Source organism: Dermochelys coriacea, chromosome 21 (genome assembly GCF_009764565.3).
Source record: "Dermochelys coriacea isolate rDerCor1 chromosome 21, rDerCor1.pri.v4, whole genome shotgun sequence".
Classification (NCBI taxonomy): Eukaryota; Metazoa; Chordata; order Testudines; family Dermochelyidae; genus Dermochelys; species Dermochelys coriacea.
Genome location: NC_050088.1, coordinates 6,978,190 through 7,000,853, shown reverse-complemented (window position 1 = coordinate 7,000,853; position 22,664 = coordinate 6,978,190). Strand labels below are relative to the sequence as shown.

At 43.4% G+C, this 22,664-nt stretch overlaps 1 protein-coding gene across 1 annotated transcript in view; it reads right to left on the bottom strand.

Moving 5' to 3' along the window:
* The window catches only part of DSTYK (dual serine/threonine and tyrosine protein kinase), a 59,069-nt gene extending 37,014 nt beyond the window's left edge, over positions 1-22,055 (bottom strand). The window contains exons 1-2 of the mRNA XM_038379913.2: positions 21,507-22,055; positions 842-1,230 (exon numbers count right to left, since the gene is read on the bottom strand). Coding sequence (XP_038235841.1) covers positions 842-1,230; positions 21,507-21,786 — 669 coding nt within the window. The 5' untranslated portion in view covers positions 21,787-22,055. The remainder of the gene's footprint in view (positions 1-841; positions 1,231-21,506) is intronic.
* Positions 22,056-22,664: the final 609 nt, after the last annotated feature.

Below are 22,664 nucleotides of genomic sequence, written 5' to 3'. Positions count from 1 at the left end.
CCCCAGTAAATGAGTCTTTTGTCTTTAAAAGCATGTGTTAAATATTGTGGAGTCTCAACACTCCCGAGGTAAGACTGCATTATCTTTATTTTACGGATGAGGATATTTCGAGAGATTATGCGACTTGCCCAACGTCACAGCACAGCTGTGACAAAGATAGGAATAGACTCTCAGTTGCCTGCTCTAGCCGAACTGGGGAGGGGAGGAAACCACCCACACACATACCCCTGTGCGTGTTACCACCTAAAAAAGGCTTACCTAGTTTGGCACTCTGTTATAAAACCTAAACAGAAGAAGCGCCAATAGTTCTCAACTCACACTGCTGCCGGGGAGCGGAAGGTACTCAGCCCTTACAGAGCATTAAGTCATTCTGTCCCAACAGAGAACTGGGATGTGGAATGCTTTGGCTGTGCCCACAGGGCTGACATGAGTGCTATGCAGCAAGTCAGACTTGGAGGAGAGACATCTGCTCTCTCAGTCATTCTGGACAGGAGGCAGATTCTGAAGGTATTTGGACTGCAATCCTTCAGGTTTAAGAAATGCTTAAAGGTGCATCTGTTTAAATGTGTCTTTTGAGATGGGTAGTATTAAAAAAAAAAAAAAGTGATCCATTTGTGGTTAGGGCAGTAAACATAGGTATGCACACGCACCCTATCAGTTACATCACCACCACACTTCCAGGCTTCTTGGGGGGAGGAGGGGGGGGGATATTGTCTCTTCCCGCTTCCTTCGCATTGTTTTACATCTTAAACTTTATTGCACATGAAAATGTTATCTTCCGATAAGCCTAAATATGACACGTACAAGAACCAACAACAACATGTGTGCCTCTGATCAGTACCTTTAGTAGCAAGTAAGGCAGCGTCACCTCCAGCTCTGCTATCTGGTGTGCTGGATCCTCATTGTCCCCATGGATTTCCAAGTCCTCTTCTGGTATTGTGTCCCATTGCCCTTGATGGGCTGCCAACATATGCACCAGTTCATACTGTCCAGGCAGCGCCAGACTAATCTGTGTCTGTGTCCCATGTGTAAAACGGATCCGCCGCCTCTTACAGTTCTCCTCACTGCTTATTTTAGTGGTGGGTAGCAGCTTCTCACCCAAAAGCATGTTTAGTAATTGGCATTTGGCATTGCAGTTCTGACCAAGGATTAGAAGGCATGGGTGCCAGTTCACTGTCAGCTGGAGGTACTCCTCTTCATGGCGGGGAAAGGATAAGGAAATCAATTGTCCTAGAATTCAAACAAACAGATTGCATTAGGAATGCTGATTAACATACGCAATAGAATGCGTGCCAGACAGTTCTGTATCTATAGTCAGCACAGCATTATCTTCAGAAAGGTGCATGCCCTGTAACAAGCAAAGCAGAAACCCAGCCAGACACTCATGTTTAATAACACTAAGTATTTACCTGTCTTAGAATCACAGAATCTCAGGGTTGGAAGGGACCTCAGGAGGTCATCTAGTCCAACCCCCTGCTCAAAGCAGGGCCAATCCCCAACTAAATCATCCCAGCCAGGGCTTTGTCAAGCCTGACCTTAAAACTTCTAAGGAAGAAGATTCCACCACCTCCTAGGTAACGCATTCCAGTGTTTCACCACCCTCCTAGTGGAAAAAAAAAAAAGTTTCCTAAAAGTCTTCTGCACCTTCAAACTAATGTCACCCATTCAGGGCTTGTATTGAATTAATACCAACAGCAGAAGTTCCTAAATTTCACAAAAATGAAGTGCAATGGTCTAGTTAGGAAAGATCTCATCACTGTTTCTGTATTTACTAAATCAATTGAACAGAAAGAGAACACTTTGACAAGATCCAGGCAAGCCTGGGTTGTGGCTGGGGAGGTGGTTGAATGAATAGCTACAACTATTAGAAACGTCATATGATCTTTGTAATTGTAATTTTGTACTTCTACAGAGTCTCAGGTGAGAAACTAAACAAATCTTAACATCCCTGGGCTAGCCACCCCAATTTTGTAAGCTGGATAATGGTCCTAGAGGGAAGTCATTTGACCAGACCATCATCCCAGGAGCACTGGCACCTGGTCCCATATTTTAACTGCTAGACCACCTCGAGACTTTTAAAATTCTTTCTACCTTTACCTGCGTACAATATATTCCCTCACCTTGGCCCAACATGCGAGATTCACAGATCAGCTTATTCTATAGTATCCCTCAAGACCTGTTCTAAACCTCCATAGAAGAGTTCAGAGCAAAGCAACTGACAGCTTATTACAGCAAGTACTTGAAGAAAACACCCAGACATCCTTCATATGAAATAAGTTTTTAATCATCTTTCCTCAGCAAGTCCTTGCTCTTCCTATTAAGAAGAGAGATTAGGAAATTGGGAAGGTTGAAATGATTAAGAGGCACCTACATTTACTGGTAGTAGTGTACCATATTGAAACGTGCTAGAATAGTGCTTCATCTTGGGGCTTCAAAACAAGATGGAGTGATGGCATTCCTAATTCTATTAAGCATTTTGCAAACGCTTCCCAAGCTGCAATGCCCTGTTTGAATAGAATGCTCCGAGTCAGGCACCAGGAAAAAAAAAAAAAAAAAAAAAAAGTCCAACAAGCAATGAATTGGTTGAAGTTCCCCCCAGCCCCAAATAAACTAAAGCCACCTGACCGTGCGTAACACATCGAAGAAAGACAGGCTTGCTCACCTTCAAAGCCTAAGCTCACTGGCATGAAAAGTGACAATTTCTGAAGATTCTGGCTGTAACGTCAAAGTAGTTACAGGAATGCTGCTGTAAAGCCTCCCCCATGGCTAGATATTGATACATTACAAAAACTTGAGGAAATTAAATGCTTTCACATCTGGATAACACAGGATGCAGCGCAAGCGAGACCTTGTTCACTGGCTGTCGGAGGTAAATATTGCATTGTCGGAGTGAGCTGTAGTGAGATTGTCTGAAACAATTAGGATCTACTTTTACTTTAATTTTCACTGACTGACTTTTTCCTAATATAAAGTGTTGGAGGGGGTAGATGGGAAGGTCAAAGGTCAGGCTGAACAAATAAAAGTCACAAAATAGCTGACCTGGGGAGTGGGAAGAAGGTCCACATTGTAGTTGCGAGTAGCCAGATACTGATCCTTATTTCTTCACTCCTCTTACATATGCCTTTTGTTTCAATACTGGAGGTTGAGTGGAGTGAGGAGAATAGTGCCACAAGACGCAAAATTAGTTCATCACTTACCAAAGAACACTGATTTTAAACACTACATATGATTTAATTTGAACTTTAATCTAAACTGCTTTATCAAAATTACTACAGATTGTCTATTAAATATCTGCATCTCCCATACAGCAGCTGTGATATTTCTTGCTGCCACACCTTCCCTTACCTTCTCATTTGAAGAGTCTGAATTACTTGAATACTTGATCCATTAACCTATACTTTGTCTGCTCCCCTGCTTACACAATAAGGCCAATACGAGATGCTCAGCATAACTGAAGAGTTGCTGCTCAGCACTGATTTTGGCCCTTTTGAATTCCTGGTTTGTACGAGATAGTTTTGTCCTATACTGTCTGCCCTGTATACCGCATCTGAAGATCTTTGAGTTACACTAAATCCAACTACAGAGAAATTCTGAATAGTATAAAAAAAACTGATATGGGGCCAGATTCTCATTGTGTTCAAAAGAGCTATAGTGATTTAAACAAGCCCAGAATCTGGTCCACGTTTTGGATGAGATTTGAAAAGACTGATGTATAGAAAGATTCTTCTAGGTAGTAGGATCTGCATAGGTTAAGATTCTTGCACCAACAGTACACACAGAAACAGGGAAGAGATGAGTGCTAGACTTCTGGTCAATAGCAAAGAGCCAAGATCCATGAGATGGGTGAGGGTGGGGGGGTGGGAAGAGGAGAGAATCCATGCAACAAGTTTTCAAAACAGAGGCAAATTTAAATTGGATTCTGTAATTAAGGGGGAAGACACTTCACAGGGATGTGCTTTTTAAAACTGCAAAAGAAAGCACGAGTTAGGGATAGCAGAAGTAAAAAGACATGAGACTCAGTTTACACCTCAGACTCTGGCATGGAGCCAAGCCAATTATGAAGGTGGAACAGAGTTTCTTCTACTCCACCCCCATCCCATGAATGCATCAAAACAGGACAAGCTACTGATGTCTGTAAAAAGGACAGAGATCCAATTCAATCTAGAGTTAGTCTTAAAATGGAAATTAATGGAATGCACAAGACTTGTTAGGGGTGGAGGAGGAGAAACTTCACCCTGATAAGTAGTGTCGTATGACAAAATGCACCAAGCTCTGGCATCAAACACGCTAAATCGATTTAGAACATAAGTGAATTTGGGGAAGGAACGGCAAAGAAGAAACCTTCCAAAGTTGAAGCAACTTCTTATGATTAAAGAATTCTGGGTTTGTTCATGTATCTATATATTCACTTTGTGCACCCATAAGGGGGCTAGAGAGCTTTCTTTTTTTTTTATGAAAAATGGAAGGATAGTCTTCAAATTACAAGGTAACTTGATCACCTGTTTCTAGAAACCCGAGCAGATTCAGACAGTGAATGCTCATGCTGTTTGAGTGTTATCTTGCCAACCATCCTGATTTGAGCTTCACAGTTAATTCCCAAATGGCCTTATAATTTTCATCTTTCCACTGAAAATTCAAGTGGCTCACAATAGCAGCTTACTAATGATGCACAATGGTAGCATAAAAAGTCAAATGTACGTTATAAAATCTGTTTCAAATATTAAGGTCTAACAAAGTGCCCTGCGGTTGTATTAATGGCCCATGTAGGATCATACTGCATATGCTCCAAAGTTATTGGAAAACAGATTTATTCATCTATAGACAAATTCAGCTCAGACCAGCTTTCCTTCATGGAATACCAGAATCTGATGCATCGATAAGAGCTTTGTTTTCATGGCTTTAATTTAATTACAATTTAAGATAGATAGTCTAGTCACCTGGAAAGATACTGCCTTCTGGGACAGCCAAAGCCATCGGATGGAATGCAGCAGTTTCTATGCAAGTTACAGTATGTCTTATTGCCCAGTAACAAAAAAAAAAAAAAAAAAAAAAAAAACATACAAGCTACAATAGTTTTACAGTGTCGTAGTCATTAGTCATTTCAAAAGCATGACACTGCACTAGGTTACAATGAAGGCTAGAGAGCTGCTAATTTCTCTGTAGCAAAGCATGCAACATCCAAGGTCAGAGATAATAAATACCAAGATGAATGGATGACATTTCTTATTCCTTGCAGCATTGCCCAGGAATGTTTTTCAATCTTTGAGCACCAGTAAAGCTAGTGCCGTCACCCTCTACTTGTGGGCCAAGGGCAAAGCCACATTACAATGGACTCTTCCTTATTTTGATCCACATGGTCTTCAGGAAGCTACAAGTGACCTTCTCAAGAGCAGTCAGACAGGGCATTCCCACTGAAGAAGCTTGAGCAGTCAAATACCATGGCACAGAGTCAGGCAGAGTCCAATTCCTGCATCTTCAGGTCACATTGCAAGATTCCTTTAAGAAGTGAGTGGGAGGAACAGCCATAGATCACTGTAGCAGCACCTTCAATCGTTGACAAGAGCTTGATTCCTGTCTTACAGTTTCTTTAGTGTAGTCTAAATACTATAATGAGAGGCACCTTAAGCAATTATATAGCATTTTCTCCATCTTTCCAATACTATACAATCCATCCTTATCTGATGAATGGGATAACCATCCCCATTAGGAAATGGAGGTATAGAAAGTTTAGGTGACTTCCCCAAAGCTACAGAGCACGGATTCAGATTCCTGGCTTGGGGCCCCGTGGTCAACGTCACTACACTAGTCAAACGAAATACAGACTTGGTGTTTGTACTTCGTTTTATTTTTTTGACTTTTTCCCCCATTCAATCTACTCTAGGTTAGAGGAAAGGCCTTAAATTAGATTGAAACAAGTCCAGTGTTACAGATGGATCTAACTGTCCAGCCAGCAAGAGCTAACAAGGCCAGACTTGAGAGGGGAAGGGGGGTGGGGGAGAACTCAATAGAAAAAAAAAATCTTTATCATACTATTATGCTCAAAAACAATTTGGTGTATATTCCTGCTACAATCTTGCCTAACTATTGCTTGGGAATATACGTTCTAAAACTACTGCATTTCTGTGTCCAAGTACAGGGCTTTTTTTTTTTTTTAAATTTTAATTTTGTTTCAGCCTTTTTGTTCAAGAGGAGCCCGCAATTGAATCTGCTTCCATTCAAAGATATTGCATATAATATACAAGATACTGTTAAAAATGTTGAAGTGCACTCGATTTCAGATTTGGCTTGCGAGTTACTACAAATATCTTGGTCCATAAAACTTCTACAATAACACGTTCATTTGACCTAATCTCTCATATGCTACTTTATTAACAAAAGGACAGAAAACCCTTTTACTAACGGAACCTCTGAGGTCATATGGCAGTTATACAACATTTCACAAGAGCACTGAAACTTTGGGAAGAAAAAAAACTCTGCTGATTCTTCCAGAAGTTTATGGAGTCCTAATTATTTGCTTGACTAGACATTTAAAGGAGTAAGTATGCTTTTGTCTTAATCCAACCCTTGCCAGTAAAATAACTTGGATCCTGAGATACAGCATGAAATGGGGTCCCACCACCATGCTACGGACCTGCTCTTTCATCCTGGAGTAGCCATGGTAGAGCCCCTGCCATGTTCACCCGCACCCAAGAGGCTGGGGCAGCAGCATGGCAGACCTTTCTGCCCTCACTCCCACTGTCAACAAGCGTCCTCTGCCCCTAAAAGGCAGGGGTGGGACACTCACTTAAGCCAGCAGTCAGGATGGACTGGCCAGACTCACTACAGTCTTCTCCTCCCACAGTGTACATCTACACAGCAAAAACTTGTGGCAGCAAGTCTCTGAGCCCAGGTCAACTGACTCAGATTCACATTAGAGCTAAAAATAGCAGTAGACATGTTTGGGCTCAGGCTGAAGCTTGGGCTCTGAAACCCGGGCAGGTCTCTTTGTCTATGCGCTAGTCTAAACCCAGACATCTACGTGGCTTTTAAGCCCCATAGCATGAGCAGAGTCAGCTGACCCAGGCTCAGACTCAGTGCAACGGTTCTTTATTTTGTGATGTAGGTGTACCCATAGCCTCACTTGATGGGGGTGGTGGTAGTGTACCCTGCCCACCCCCAGGAGCACTGCATATTGGTAATCCCACAATGAGATGAATGGGACCGTTTACCACACTCAGAACTATTGTCTCAGGCAAACATCCCTGAATCAGTTACACTTAAGTCACATTTTCAAGTTTTTTTTCATAGCCATGAGGACTAGAAACTTGCTTTGTTTTACATGGATGCCAAGATTCTAGTGTAACCACAAGACTTCAGGAGCAGCAGCAGCCAACACCTAGACATGGGCCTGTCTAGTGCCTACTCCTCAATTTAAAAAAAAAGCAGCGTAAAGCTAGTGCAGAGCATAGAACAAAGCCTGACCCAAAAGTTCCCAATATTTCTCCAAGCCTACCAGATATTTTCTTCCCTTCTACATCTCCATTTCTCTCCTGTTCAACTCTAAAGCATTCTGGGATATGCTTTCTCTAACACTCCATACAGGATGATGCTCTATATTGAATAAAATCCTTACAAACAGGAAAATTTGGAGGAAAGTCTACCTATTTTGGTCACGTTTCTCTCAGACTTCTGTTGCCAAACTCAGTTTAAAGATTAAAAAACAAAACAAAAAAACCCTATCTGCACTAGTCACACAGGCTGATGACTATAAACCATCTACGTTTTGCAAGTGTTAAGGAATGCCAATGGGGTTTGCATTTACCACTAGCAAGAGGAGGGTAACATCTCCAGTATACTGCTGGATTAAAGATGGGGGAAGGGAGAACTCCACCTATCACTGTACCTCTGCACGTAACCAAAATTAACCCTCCAGCATCAAGGAAGTCTTCTGGAGAAGAGAGAAGTCATAAAACCACCTTTTCAAGTAGCTCTTTACGTAATATTTTTGATTTGCGCCTGAGACTTTAAACTCGTATGCTTAGTTTTAGACCCTTAAAAAAAGGCTCAATCGCCATGCAAGCCATTAAGCCACACAACTCCCTTGTCACTTACATCAAGTATCACTGTTGTACAGATGGCTAGGCTGAAACCTTGGGCTAAACCCTCAATGCCAGAAATAAAACTCAAGTGGGCAGATTCCAAACCTGCTGCTCTATGGCACCTAACCCAAACTTGTCCTCTTAATCTCATCAAGTATTTGTAATTAGAAATAGTTGTCACAAGACTGACTTGGGGGGGTAGAAGGGGGGAGTCTTTTTCTGTGCTAGATCTAGCTTGACCTCCCAGTGACAGTTTAATACAAAGACAGCATGCTCAGTTCCCTCTCATAATTCTCTAGCAACTGTCCCCAACAAAGAAGTGGCGGAAGGCACCCTAGGCCAGAAGGGAGAATTGCTACAATGCAGTGTTTGGAATGGGTTGTAGGGACAGGAAAGAAAGTTCTCTAGCTCTAAGAGAAGCATGGACAACCTCACTGTCCACGAATAAAATGGACATCATAAGAGTTCAGGACAAAAGCCTTACACCTACACAGAGACAGAGTGTGTGCGTGCGTGCGTGAGAGAAAGATACACAAAAAGGTAGAGTTTAATTCATGCCTTGCTAGTAATTTCCTACTACAACATAGAACTTGATGTGGAAGTCAGATTAAGTGAGACATCACAATCAGGAGAGGAGAATTTCAGGGAAGGGTACAGCAGAACTATTTATTTTTCCTTGTTGGTCAGCTTACATAATTTACATTCCTGCAGATACAGAGCAGCTAAAATTCAAGGCTAGCGTTCAATTCAAGCCTTGGAGTTTAGACTGCTTTGTTTTGGTAAGATTTCACTTCTACAACACAGGCCCAACATCAAAACAGAAAAGACTACCACAAAACATTTTTCCAGTTAATCAATTCCCTTACCTGAATCTAGGTTTATTAGCAGATGGCATCAGTGAAATACTGATAAGCAAAAAAAAATTTGTTTACTTGATGGTAGCAAAATGCATGATGCTGTCAAGCTGCAAGAGGACATGTTCTTGAACAAGTGAAATGCCAATGCTACACATGAACTGATCAGGTTATCTTCAGAGGCATTTGTCATTCTAGATAAGCTCTGTGTAATTTTAAACTCAACAGTGGATAGATTTTTAAAGTGTTTACATTAGTATTGCAAAAGCCTTGTCAGAGTCTAAGTAGTTTTCCCCATGAGCAAGCAGATGCTGTCCGGCCCCTTATCCAATTGTAATTTATCCAGCCCTGAGAAGTAGGCAGCCTTGCAATTAAAATTTTGTTCTGGCACCCAGCAAAGAATCTTATTTGCATACCATCTAATATACATTTAGAGAGTGACAGGGAAGCAGCCACAGAAGTGACCTATTATTGCCAGTGGGCAGAAAAAGCTTGTTCATTTAACATCTGCTACTTTTCAGTCTGCAAGTTTGAGGCGTTTGTGTTGCACCATCCACCACCACTTTACAATCAGCATACACTGTTATTTTACACATTATAGTAAAAGCAGCGGTTCTCAAACTGTGGGTCAGGACTCCAAAATGGGTCACAACCCCAATTTTAATGAGGTTGCCAGGGCTGGCTTAGACTTGCTGGGGTCCAGGGCCGAAGCCTGAGCCCCACCACCTGAGGCTGAAGCTTGAGGGTTTCAGGCCTGCATGTTGGGACTCAGGTTACAGGCCCCCCTGCCTGGGGCTGAAGTCCTTGGACTTGAGCTTTGTCCCACTGCCCCCCAAGCCCCCCAGTCAGTGGGGCTTGGGCTTTGGTTCCCCCTCCTCCCCCCAGGGTCATGTAGTAATTTTTATCATCAGAAGGGGGTTGAAATTTGAGAACCCCTTGTAAAAAGCAACTGCCCTACAATGACCCGCTTTAAAAAAAAAAGTTTGTTCTGACAAACAGCTTGCAGCACAAGATCGGTAGAGAAGAGACATTTGCATCCAGGATGTCAGATATTCTTCCCTAAAATTACCTTTGCTTCCATTCTGTCATTTGTGGTGTGCACTGTGATACAAGACAACCTAGAAGCAGGAAGTTTAATAGCTGCCTGGTATCTGTGGTTAAAACCTCTGCCACTATAATCAGTCTGAAGAAGACGTTCAAGAGAAACGCAGAGCTGGGATATCCAATTCATCTACACAAAGTAGAAAATATATATTCATGTACAAAAATAAAAACCCTTCTCAGGGCTTCTCTTGCATCAATACCACATTTTACTGTAGGAACGTTATACAATTGCTGCTCATAGAAAAAACATGGAGAACAAGCCAGAGTAGGTTCCAAAATGCAGTTCTTTAAGGAAAATAGGGTGCCATATTTATGGATAACAGGTGATGCTTAATTGCCCGATTTGCATTTTAGGTTGTGCCGGATGTAATCTTAACTGTCAAATTAACTTTGTTTTTCCAATAGCTCACAGAAGCAGACCATAAGTCACACCTACATCTTATTCAGGAAGCTCTTATAAGTCTAGTAGCAACAGTTTGTCAGTACCCGGTTGATAAACATCCAAAGAAGAAACAAAATGCTGCAGAAATAATGCCATCTATTTTGTCACTAATGCCCTGTCGATAATGATCCGGTACCCGATGCCAAGTGGTTGCTGTGCAGCCAGACAGAGCATCATGGACTTAACTTGTAGGTCCTGACCACTGGGAAACTACAGAACCCAGGTTTTGGAAGAGCAGGGAGCATTGCCCAGGTATCCTAGTCCAATTCTAGCTTGAGTAGTTGTTTGCTCACCGAATCATTCCCTTTTGAGTTTCCATTGGATATGAATTTCTTCTACTTCCTGCCCTAAGTTACTATACAGTGGTGGAGTTTAAACAGCTGTTGTATTCCCAAGGGTCTGCACTTCAGTGTCAGGTCAAGTGATTCCTGTAGGTATCACATATAAAAGTTACGCAGCATTAAGGACACTAGATAACATGTGTGTTGATAAGGCTCAAGGATTAGGTTTAGTTTCAGAGAGACTTCTCACAAGACTCCATGAGTTTCATAACATTTTCCCCTACAAGAGACTAAGTACACTTCCATGTGCCAGTAAGCACACCCCAATACTTTGAGAGAGCATTGAGAAATGATGTGATGCTAATGTTCCAGAATTTTTAATTGTTCATCCTTCAATTGACAATCAGATCAGCAATGCAACCCCTCCATGAATACCACATGCCAATACTTGAGCAGCAAGTTCATTTCATAAATGGAAGAGCCTTGTTCATATACCTAGTGGACATATGAAGCAAGACTAGTTAAAAAGAAAAGGAGTACTTGTGGCACCTTAGAGACTAACAAATTTATTAGAGCATAAGCTTTCGTGAGCTATGCTCTAATAAATTTGTTAGTCTCTAAGGTGCCACAAGTACTCCTTTTCTTTTTGCGAATACAGACTAACACGGCTGCTACTCTGAAACTAGTTAAAAAGAGTTGGCTTTGAACACACTAGAAGTTCTGATAAGGTGACCTAAGGAAGTTTCCATACATCAAATTGAATCAGACATGAGTATAATAGTCTTAGGCCTCGTCTACACTACTGGGGTAAGTCTACCTAAATTATGCTACTTCAGCTACGTGAATAAAGTAGCTGGAGTCGACATAGCTTAGATCGACTTATTGCGTTGTTTACACCACGCTGTGTTGACAGGAGAAACTCTCCCGTCAACTTTGGTACGCCACCGGAACAAGAGGCGTGAGGTGTGTCATCCTGACTGCAGAGCGCTCCCTATTTAGCGAGTCTTCACTAGACCCGCTAAAAAAAAAAAAAAATCGAGCTTCCGTCTCCGATAAGTGTAAACATGGCCTTAGACTACTTGTTTCACAGGCTGCACTTTCAGTAAAGTACATCGCCTCTCCGAAAGCACAGAAAGAAAATCCACTATGTGGGATTTAGACCATTTCAAACTATTTATAAAAATGGCCCTTTCTATCCACACAGTCTGGACCATTATCGCCCTAGATACATGTACAAGATTCCTCTTGACTTCAACAATTACAAATACACTTTCCCCTGGTTCCTTGATGCTTTTGTAGGCATATACAGCATTTAATACAATCTTTTCCACAGGAAAACTGTGTTATCAACACCATATAAAAGGTCTTCTGTAGAATCTCTAAAAAGCTACCATAGACCAGATGGCCAGTTAGTGTGTGGTTTTGTAACAGGTTTGCTATGAAGGGAACCTGCTTAAACCAACAGCTATTGTGTTCTGCACCTCAAATCCTGAGGAAACAATGAGTCCTCAGATAGTGGGAAATATTTCCCAATACTACAAACTTAAGTCTGTTAACATTTGACAAAGAGGGCTATTATTTTAGCCTACATTACAATAGCTATCCATTAATCTAATTTTACTAACATCATTCAGATTAGGGCACTTTGTTAATTAGGTATTAAGTGTCTAAGCAAATCAAGAGACGTCAGGTTTACCTGTCCATAATTCAGATCATCAAGTGTGAAATAGCAAAGCTCAAGTAGTCTTACTTTTATTAAGAAATAGCTTTCCACCATAAAAGTGAGGCTCACAATATGAACATCCTCCACCTATGATGTGTCCCCAACTCCCCAAACAAAGATTTGACCCTGAAAATGGAAGAGTGCTCAAAACTCCATAGACTCCATTAGGGACTTAGCTGTTGGTACTGATTTTATCGAGATGGCCCTCAGTGATGGGTAGCAATATAAAACCCTCAGATATTGAGAAATGATTCATTTCTTCTATTGAAAAACTTGAAGCTGCATCTTGAATACCAAAAAAAGGCTAATTTTTTGGTTTACGCCTTTCCAGAATTCATAACCACAACAGACTAGCCTCAGCACTAATTGCACTGAAAATTTCAGCCAACTCTGGGTAGCAGCTTACAAAACATTGGGTTTGAAAGTTCTGAGACAAAGAAAGAAGTGAATCATGTCTTAGCATATAGTTACAGACCTACTGCACCTTCGATTGGAATGCAACCTTGTTCCACCAAGGTCTAGCACGAACATATCAAACTCAAAACTCCACACACAAAGTCCTTACTGGAGCTGCAACACTCAATACAGCAGGACCTTGTGAAGACATGTTCAAAACAAACAATTTGTAAGGATTCTTCCAGACTTTCCTTGACTAGTGTGGAAAGCTATCACAAGTATATGTATGCTCTTGCACGCTCACACTCACTCCCACACCTCCCACCAAGACATCAATAAGGTTAGAATACAGCAGCCTAAAGAAAATGAATTACTGAGTGGATCAGAACATGCCTGGTGCTACAAGCTTGTATATTCTCATCCTTCCTCCTGCATATAACATTGATCAGTGACCAGCGTCCATTCAACAAGTTAATTTGTTACAGTCAGTGTAAGTGATTGAGCCAGTGAATTAAATCAACCACCATAATACAGTGTCAACTCTTGACTAGAGTATGCATGCTCAGAGCAAACTTGGAACCTACACCATAAACAAAATACATCCATAGCACATGTGATACCAGTCTACCACCAGACTGCTTAATTATGAAGGTGGTTTCTGTACTGTGTCTACACTGACCTGAGATGGCAAAACAATTCAAACAAACCTCTAAACAGTAAACTCATTAAGGACGGTCCTTCTATAAATATAAAAAGGTTTGGAAAGATTACATTTTTATCAGTAATTGTTGGTAAATGTTGATTTCACTGTACACACATGAAAAAATATTTCCATCAATAACAACTGAAATTTACAAACAGGCAAAGAAAGAAAAATGCTGCTTGAGAACTTAAAGTTAAGGAAATTTACTTAATATATTTTGACATGTGACACGGCAGACATTGAGATTTAAAAAGTCAATCACTGTTGTCACACCCAATTTCCCGCAAGTGTGAAAATTCACAAATAAAAATAGGGGGGAAAACCACACAAAATTATGGGTTTTAAACAACTGAAAATTTAAATTGATAAAAATAAAAATGCTTAAAAATAAACGTATCGGTCAAAATTTAAAAAAAAATTAGAATTTCATTCACCAAGCTGAAATATAAACTGTACCAGGCAGTAATATTTTTGCCAAATCAAGAGACTGAAAGATACTTGGGGCAAAGAAATCAAAGAGAAGGTTACAAAACATTGGGTTTTGTACAAAACAGCACTCGGAGAGCATAGATGCAGTTGGTCAGCATAGAAATGTTTAGGATGATGGGGGAATCTGAAACCCCAATTTTTGTAATAAGTCACTGGTATGTCAGATAATTTGTAAAGCTATTTACTAGGAAACAAGTGAACCAAATCCAGAGTACTGCAGATGATGAAGTGCGCTTATGGCAAAAGCAGTTATGCTAATTTTATTGGGGGAATTTACACCACATCAGTTGATGTTCTAGAACAAACTTCAAATAAGTACCCATAGGGAAGCTTTCAAATATGGGGGTCCCATTTAGCTTTTTGATGAAAACAACAGATTCAGGACCAAGAGAGTCTCACCAAAATGGATTTTATAACTCAGAGTCACAACTACTTGGCAAAACAAGTCTAGTTTGCTTAGGGCATTTCTTCACAGGTTACAAATCAACTCACACATGCACCCATCCACTTTATATTAAAAAAACCACTAGAATTTCTGCCACACACTGTACTTGCACTGGCTTCTTTGACATTCACTTAGAGATCATTAGTGCATAAATGGGGCAGAATTTCACCTTCACTCTTGCAGTTATCCATTTCTACGCAAAGCCAAGTTGTGTACTACCTACGGCTCATCTCATTTCGGAATACAACTGTATTCCCTATACTGCCAGTTTTAGTTTTATCGATCAAGCAATAGAGAATTTTTAAAAAGCACCTTCTCTATATTCTAGGCACCCAAGACAGAAGTATAAGTGAAATCATTAAGAAAATATCAGTTCCACAGCCAACCATATGAGGCCAACACACCTCAGAAATAAAGTTAAAACAGCACTTACTGAAATCTACAGAATTAGCTAGTCAGTATCCGTCTGATGGCTCACAGCTTGGAAACATTCAAACACTTGAAGCCACACTCCTTAAAGTTCCTGAAGCATCCCAAAGTACGTTTAAGGTACCCACCTCCAGCATCAGAGAAACTAGCTGAAGAAGGTTTCATAGTAGCAGCCGTGTTAGTCTGTATTCGCAAAAAGAAAAGCAGTACTTGTGGCACCTTAGAGACTAACAAATTTATTAGAGTATAAGCTTTCGTGAGCTACAGCTCACTTCATCGGATGCATTTGAAGTGACCTGTAGCTCATGAAAGCTTATGCTCTAATAAATTTGTTAGTCTCTAAGGTGCCACAAGTACTCCTTTTCTTTTAGCTGAAGAAGAAATCATTAAGATTTAAGTGAACAAGGTCCACCAGAAGAGACTTCACTTTCTCCACCAACAGAATCTCTCCTTCTGCTCCAAAATCCAAGGAGAGGAGACTCTGGGTCTGTAAGTGCCATTGCAACTGAGAGATTCTCACTCATGGGCCACCTAAAAATGTATGGTACCATGAGAGCCTTTGAATCTGCAACTCTAGATTAAAATTAGATGACAACATTTACTGGAGAAAGGATATTCCTTGTGGTTAGTATTGCTCATTTGCCATGCCCAAAGCAGCTGTTGTGCCCCATTTAAAACTATTTTACTACCACTAAGTTTACAGCAGCACTCAGAAACGCTGATCAAAGCCAGAAACTCATTTGCTAGGCAGAAGTAGGTATGATCCCTGTCTGAAGGATTCACAATCTATTAACCAAAGAACTGGCTGTACAGCAAAGAATGAAATCTAAGGTCACTCACAAATTTGTTTTGGGGGCACTTGAGGGGAAAGCATTGCAGTCAGTTACCCAAGTTACATTTTAATGGAGGCAGTAAGCTTTGGGAAACCGATAACTACACTACTGACCTTGAAAGAGTTATAGAAGCTAGAGTTACAGTGTGCATGGGTGTAAGTTTCCTCCTATCATGAGCGGTGGAAAGCTTCCTAAAAGTGGGGGGAGGTCACCAGTGCCCAAACCATGGCCTCCCCCAGCCATCCCTCCCCCATCTACCATTCACCCTTATGGCCAGTAAAAGTGCTGGGACCCTGGCCCCATGATCCCCACATTCTAGCACCCCATCTTCTATGCTATACAAAGGATAGCACATTTTGAACACAGTGGCACTATGGAGTTGAAGTGTTCCAGTAAGGGGCATTTCTGCCCTGTATAGATCAAGTGCAGCCCTTTGATCTATTCATAATTTAGAATAGAAGTACATAGATTGAAAGTGTCTGTGAAGTGCCCTTACCCCCCCAAAGTCATTTTGCAGAGGTCTTTTAAAAAAAAAAAAAAAAAAACACCACACACATATTTACACACACACACACACACACACACACACAGCTAATCAACATGCCAAAGCAGACTCTTATAAGAGCAGCCATGACTATATGGATAACATAGCCACTGTCTTCATGGTATGTGGAGCTGGGCCCTGTCTATACCTTATCTTGAACCATGGTAGCCACAACAGCATTTCTCTCATCTATTTTTGAACAGGATCTGTCAAAGCAGCATTGAGCCAGAGTAGTGCCAAGTTCCACCCAGCAAGTAGTCCAACAGTCTTTTAAAACTAGTCTCAGTGTTAGGAATCTTGTTTTCATATCTTTGGCATCTCTAACCACAATGGGGTCCTCAACCCTTTGGGGATTGCTGCAATACAAATAAAGTATTGCTTTATACTTATACATTATGAAACCTAAAACCGTTTAGCCTGGGTTTCATAATGATATACCTTTCAAATAAACTGCTGTCAGAGCTTGGAGAACAAAACTGTGTTTATTGGAGGACCAGATGTAAAAGACCAGGAGCGTGAGCTAATCATCTCAAGGTAAGGATAGGGACGTTGGGCAGCATGGCAGTTTAAAAGTCTGTTCTCCAAAACAATTTGAGGATTTCCCTTCCTTTCCGCACCAGTCCCATCTCAGACTTTCCCCAGCTCTCATGGTATGGTAGGGTCTTGTTTCAGAAGAATTCATAAGGATGCTAGGTCTAGAGTAAGGAAAACAGTTTCTCAAACAGTAAAAGGGGTTGTTAGTACCTATTTACAAGTGCATCCCTGGTTACTTTATTTAATTTAGCAAAGTATGCAGCCAAGTACCTCTCCCATGAACGCATCTTTTTGCAAAGTATGGTGTTTTCTTTGCTATTTATTTTGTTTAAATTACCACTGAAATACAAAATAAAGTCAGGGTAACTATTGCTGCTATCCTACCACATATGCCAACCATGCTATGCTCAAGACCACAGCATTCCTTATTTAAGAGCCACATATGCTCATTCCATTTACTCACCTTGACAGCAACATCAATTCAGATTAGTCCTCCATCCCACAATTCAATTAGATCACATTCCATTCCATGTAGCACCTACAGAGGTCATCTTTTCACATACTCTAAACACTACTGGTACCACAGCACTCAATTCCTGATTACTGCATGGTTCCTCTTCGGTACCAATTTTAACATTGAGTTATGCAAGGCATCTTCTCTTCTTTTTAGCTTCCATTTGTATTTTGCAATTTGTTAATCACTGTTCAGTGCAGTAGACACAGGATTCAGTTTCGTAAGGTGCACGTTACATAGGAGATATCTTAATTGATCTCTTTTTATCAGATGGAGCAAACAGCTTGCCCCATCACCACTGCCGAAAGGGGACCAGTTTTCAATTAGAGTTATGGCAACCCTAAACAACCCTTATTCAGTTGTCTGGTGGGTTTTATTTTGCCATTTCTTTACATACAAGAGTAGAACCTGGTAGCATTGATAAACCCCTGATCAGAACCCCTGGGAGATTCCATTATGTAAATTCAGTATGAAACATGACGGCTAGCGAAGTCAAAGAGGAACAGCCAGAGTTTCGTACAAGAAGCAGCTTTAACACTGAAGCAGGCTAATGAGAAGCCTCTCTTTAGAAACATTTTTCCTTGTTATAAAACCACAATAGAAATTTCTTGATACATGTGTATCTGTGACAAAGTTCTGTTATTAAACCCAAGATACACAAACAGCAATGCTACAAAGGTGTTCTCCCTTTAACAGAAACTAGCATAATCCCCAAGCTTCCATCCTCTGAAGTTCATTTTGCTTGTATTGCTGACAAAGAAATTACACATTTCAGAGTAGCAGCCGTGTTAGTCTGTATTCGCAAAAAGAAAAGGAGGACTTGTGGCACCTTAGAGACTAACAAATTTGAGCATAAGCTTTCGAGAGTTGTCTTAGTGCTTGATGCACACTGGGTAGAGGAGACCCATCCTTTCAATCTGTGATCAATCACTTGTCCATTACCAATAGCTTTTAGCAGTCACCCTCCTAATCACCAGATGTGTTAAGATTTGTTTTAAAAAAGGTCTTTCTAATACAACATGAAAGACAGGGCTCTCAGGTCCTACAACCAGCCAACTATTAATTTTAACCTCCTTTTTCCAATAAAGCCAGAATGGCAACTTAACAGATGCATTTGATATTGATACAGAACAAAGTGAAGGCAACCTAACTTTTAGATAGCTTGCTTCCCAGTGGCTTATTTAGGGCCAGGTATTTCTATAATGTTATTTTAGAACATTAGCTGCCATGATTGAAAACAAGCTAGGGATAGGTTTGTTGTTTTTTATTATTTTAATAGACCTCTTTGGATATCACCACCTTTTGAATTTAGAAAGTAAATTAGAAGTGTAGCATTTCAGGAAGTCTATCTCAACCCTGGACAATAAAGACACTAGTATGTTTTACTTCCTGATTCACATGCACCGTACAGAATGCTACAGCATTTAAGACGCAAACTCTGAAAGGCGAGTGCTTTCCTGAAAAAAAATCAATAGGAGCTGTGCTCCTTGATTCCTAAGGCACTCTTAAAGTCTCTCCCCTCTGTTACAATAAGGTTCTACAAAACATGAGTTTGGGCACTAAGATAATAACTTTTTCTTTTAAATATTTTAACCAGAAGAAAGCAGCCCCAAAAATCTCTCAGTTATATCAGCTTTAGACACCCATCCAGGAAACACTTAAGCATATGAAATAACATTATGCAAGCAAGTAGTTCCATTCAACCAAGTTGATTACTCACATGCTGAGGTAACATGCAGGACCATGACCTTAGCATGCATGCAGCAGATGCTCATGTGTTCTCATAACTTAAGACATGCTTATATCTACAATGGCAGGATGTTACACAGCCACTGAACAAACTGCAGTTCTGGACCTGTCATTTACACAATATACATGGCCACAGTAACCTGCTCATTGACTACTTAACGGTCTCCTCAGGCCTTCTTTGCCACCTTGATATCTAAAGGTCATGTGAACTGACATTCAAAACTAGGTAGTCATGCAAGAGCTCAGGTTGGAACAACATTGAAAAACAAAAACAATGTAAAATTTTGAATAACCTAACAGTTTAAAGGGGTAAAGACGGGTACAGTTTATGCCCTGAACTGAGAGGTTTTTAAACAAGTTTAACACCCAAAAGGAAAAAGTTTATATTATAGAAGTCAAAAATATCACTGCAGACAGTTTTATTTGTATTTAAACATTTCTCCTCCAATGTTTGGAAGCCAAATGTTTTCAGTATTGTGACAATGCACAAATCACATCAAAGCTGGCTAAAACCAGAAGTGAAACTGATTGGTTTGTTTCCTATTGCCTTGGAAACTGAAAACAAAAACCACAAAAAATAGAATGTAAACAAAAAGCATCAGTGGTAAGAATTAGGTTAGATTTTCAGAGTAGCCCTTTCAGCCTCAGGTGTTCTATATAGAACGCTTTATTTTGAGTGCGACAGATTTTAAGTCTCACAACAACAACTGATTTTTATATCAGGATGTTTAACAGTTGGGGCACAAGGCTTATTGAGCAAAAAGCTAAGAAAAACAAACCATGTACACTTCAGGAATGACTTCTGAGTACATGGAAAGGTTTATAAAGCTGTTAATTGCAGTAGGTCCGTCTCATAAAAGATATTGCCTGGAAGCTGAACTTCTACACATATCATAAAAACAATGAGAAGTCTGTGTGACATTTTAGAGACTAACAAATCCCATGAAAGCTTATGCCCAAATAAATTTGAGAGTCTAAAGTGCCACAAGGACTCCCCATTGTTTTTACTGATCAAACTAATACAGCTACCCCTCTGAAACCCGTACATACTATAAAGAGATTTGTATCATGGCTGTTTACAACTGCTCATAGGTGGGGGGGAGGAATGAAAAAAATTGAACATGGTTACTTCTGAGAGCTTTTACTGAAGCAAACTGCATTGCACATAAATCATTCAATTTTACAGTAATTGCAAAACTGCCACCAATCAGCACCCATAACCTCCTAGCAAGAACCTCACCTCCTTTAATTTGCCAGCACATCTCACCTTTTGTATCAATGCCCCCTTGTCACACTGAGTTTCCCCTCTCCTCCCCAATGCTCCACTGGACCTCAGCATGCTCAACCCTTTCCTCCTTTCTGTGCATCTCTCCCTACGTCTCCCCCACCCACATCCACCCCATTTTTGTTGCACCAGCCCCATAAACCACTTATTCTGCCCAGAGACCAGCCCTATTCTTCCCTGGAATACACAGCTCCCCCCAATACACCGCCCCCCCAGCCATGGCCCCCGCCCAGCTCTCCCCCACCCCCCCATACACCGCCCCCCCCAGCCATGGCCCCCGCCCAGCTCTCCCCACCCCCCCATACACCGCCCCCCCCAGCCATGGCCCCCGCCCAGCTCTCCCCCACCCCCCCATACACCGCCCCCCCCCAGCCATGGCCCCCGCCCAGCTCTCCCCCACCCCCCCATACACCGCCCCCCCCCAGCCATGGCCCCCGCCCAGCTCTCCCCCACCCCCCCATACACCGCCCCCCCCAGCCATGGCCCCCGCCCAGCTCTCCCCCACCCCCCCATACACCGCCCCCCCCCAGCCATGGCCCCCGCCCAGCTCTCCCCCACCCCCCCATACACCGCCCCCCCCCAGCCATGGCCCCCGCCCAGCTCTCCCCACCCCCCCATACACCGCCCCCCCCCAGCCATGGCCCCCGCCCAGCTCTCCCCACCCCCCCATACACCGCCCCCCCCCAGCCATGGCCCCCGCCCAGCTCTCCCCACCCCCCCATACACCGCCCCCCCCCCGCCATGGCCCCCGCCCAGCTCTCCCCACCCCCCCATACACCGCCCCCCCCAGCCATGGCCCCCGCCCAGCTCTCCCCACCCCCCCATACACCTCCCCCCCAGCCATGGCCCCCCCAGCTCTCCCCACCCCCCCATACACCGCCCCCCAAACCTCCTACAGTCACACACACTCTACCCCACAGGTCCCCCCACCCTACACATCACCCCTAAACCCAGCTTTGCCCCACACAGACCCCAGGCTCCCCCCGCCCACGGAGGCGCCACCACGCGGCCCCGCCCCCCGAGCTGCCCCTCCCCCCTCTGAACCCCACCCCCTAGGTGCTCTCCCATTAGCCCAGTCGGGGAGCTCCCCTCTCGCCGCTTACCGGCCTGCAGCACGCTGCCGCTGGGGGCGCTGTCCCTAGAGCCGGGCGGGGGGAGGACGGCCGGCGGCGGCGGCTCCTCAGGCCCCGGGGGGATGGCCACGATGGGGAAGGGCTGCCCCTGGGAGTACTTGATGTCGCGGAAGAACTTCTTGGTCTCCCGCAGGTTGTGCTGCAGCCGCGCCAGGTGCCGGTTGTAGTGGCCGAAGCCGCGGCACAGCTCGCGGATCACTCCGCCCCCGGTGCCGGGGCCCCTCGTCGGGGGGGCGCCTCCGCCGTCCATGTCCTCCAGGTCGGTTCCGCTACCCCAGCCCCACCCCGGCGGAGACTCCGCCGCTGCCAGGCTGTAGCCTCGGCCTCCTTCGCCGCGAGGGAACAGCGCCCCGCGGCCGGGCCCCGCCGCTGTCTTCACTGGCAGCGCCGCGCCGAGCCGCAGTGCGCACGGAGCGGAACCTTTATCCGGGCGCCGCGGAGGGAAGGGGGAGGCGGCGGGTGGGAGGACTCCCCGTGCCGCAGTGCACCATGGGGATGGTAGTCCTCTGCCTAAGGTGTCTGCGCGTCTGACGCAGAGCACTGGGAATTGTAGTCCTCTAGTGAGGGGCGCGTTTGCTGCGGCGATTGCCCCTCGGTGCACCATGGGATATGTAGTCCTTTGCAAAAGGATTCGTGGCCAGCTCCTGCAGGAGCGCTGCAATGCCGTCGCCCCGCGCCTTTGGGAGGGGTGATCCTCCTGGTGCGGGGCCGGCCTCTTCGTGTGGGGAGAGACCCCTATGTGGGGGGCACATCATCCCCTTTCTATGGGGAGAGAGGTCAGATCCCCTTGCTATGGGGAGACACCCCTCTATAGGGGGCACGCCCCCTTTCTATGGGGAGAGAGGGCAGATCCCCTTGCTAGGGGGAGACACCCCTCTATAGGAGCCATGTCCCCTTTCTATGGGGAGAGAGGGTAGATCCCCTTGCTGTGGGGAGACACCCCTCTATAGGGGGCACACCCCGTTTCTATAGGGAGAGAGGGCAGATCCCCTTGCTATGGGGAGACACCCCTCTATAGGAGCCATGTCCCCTTTCTATGGGGAGAGAGGGTAGATCCCCTTGCTGTGGGGAGACACCCCTCTATAGGGGCACGCCCCCTTTCTATGGGGAGAGAGGGCAGATCCCCTT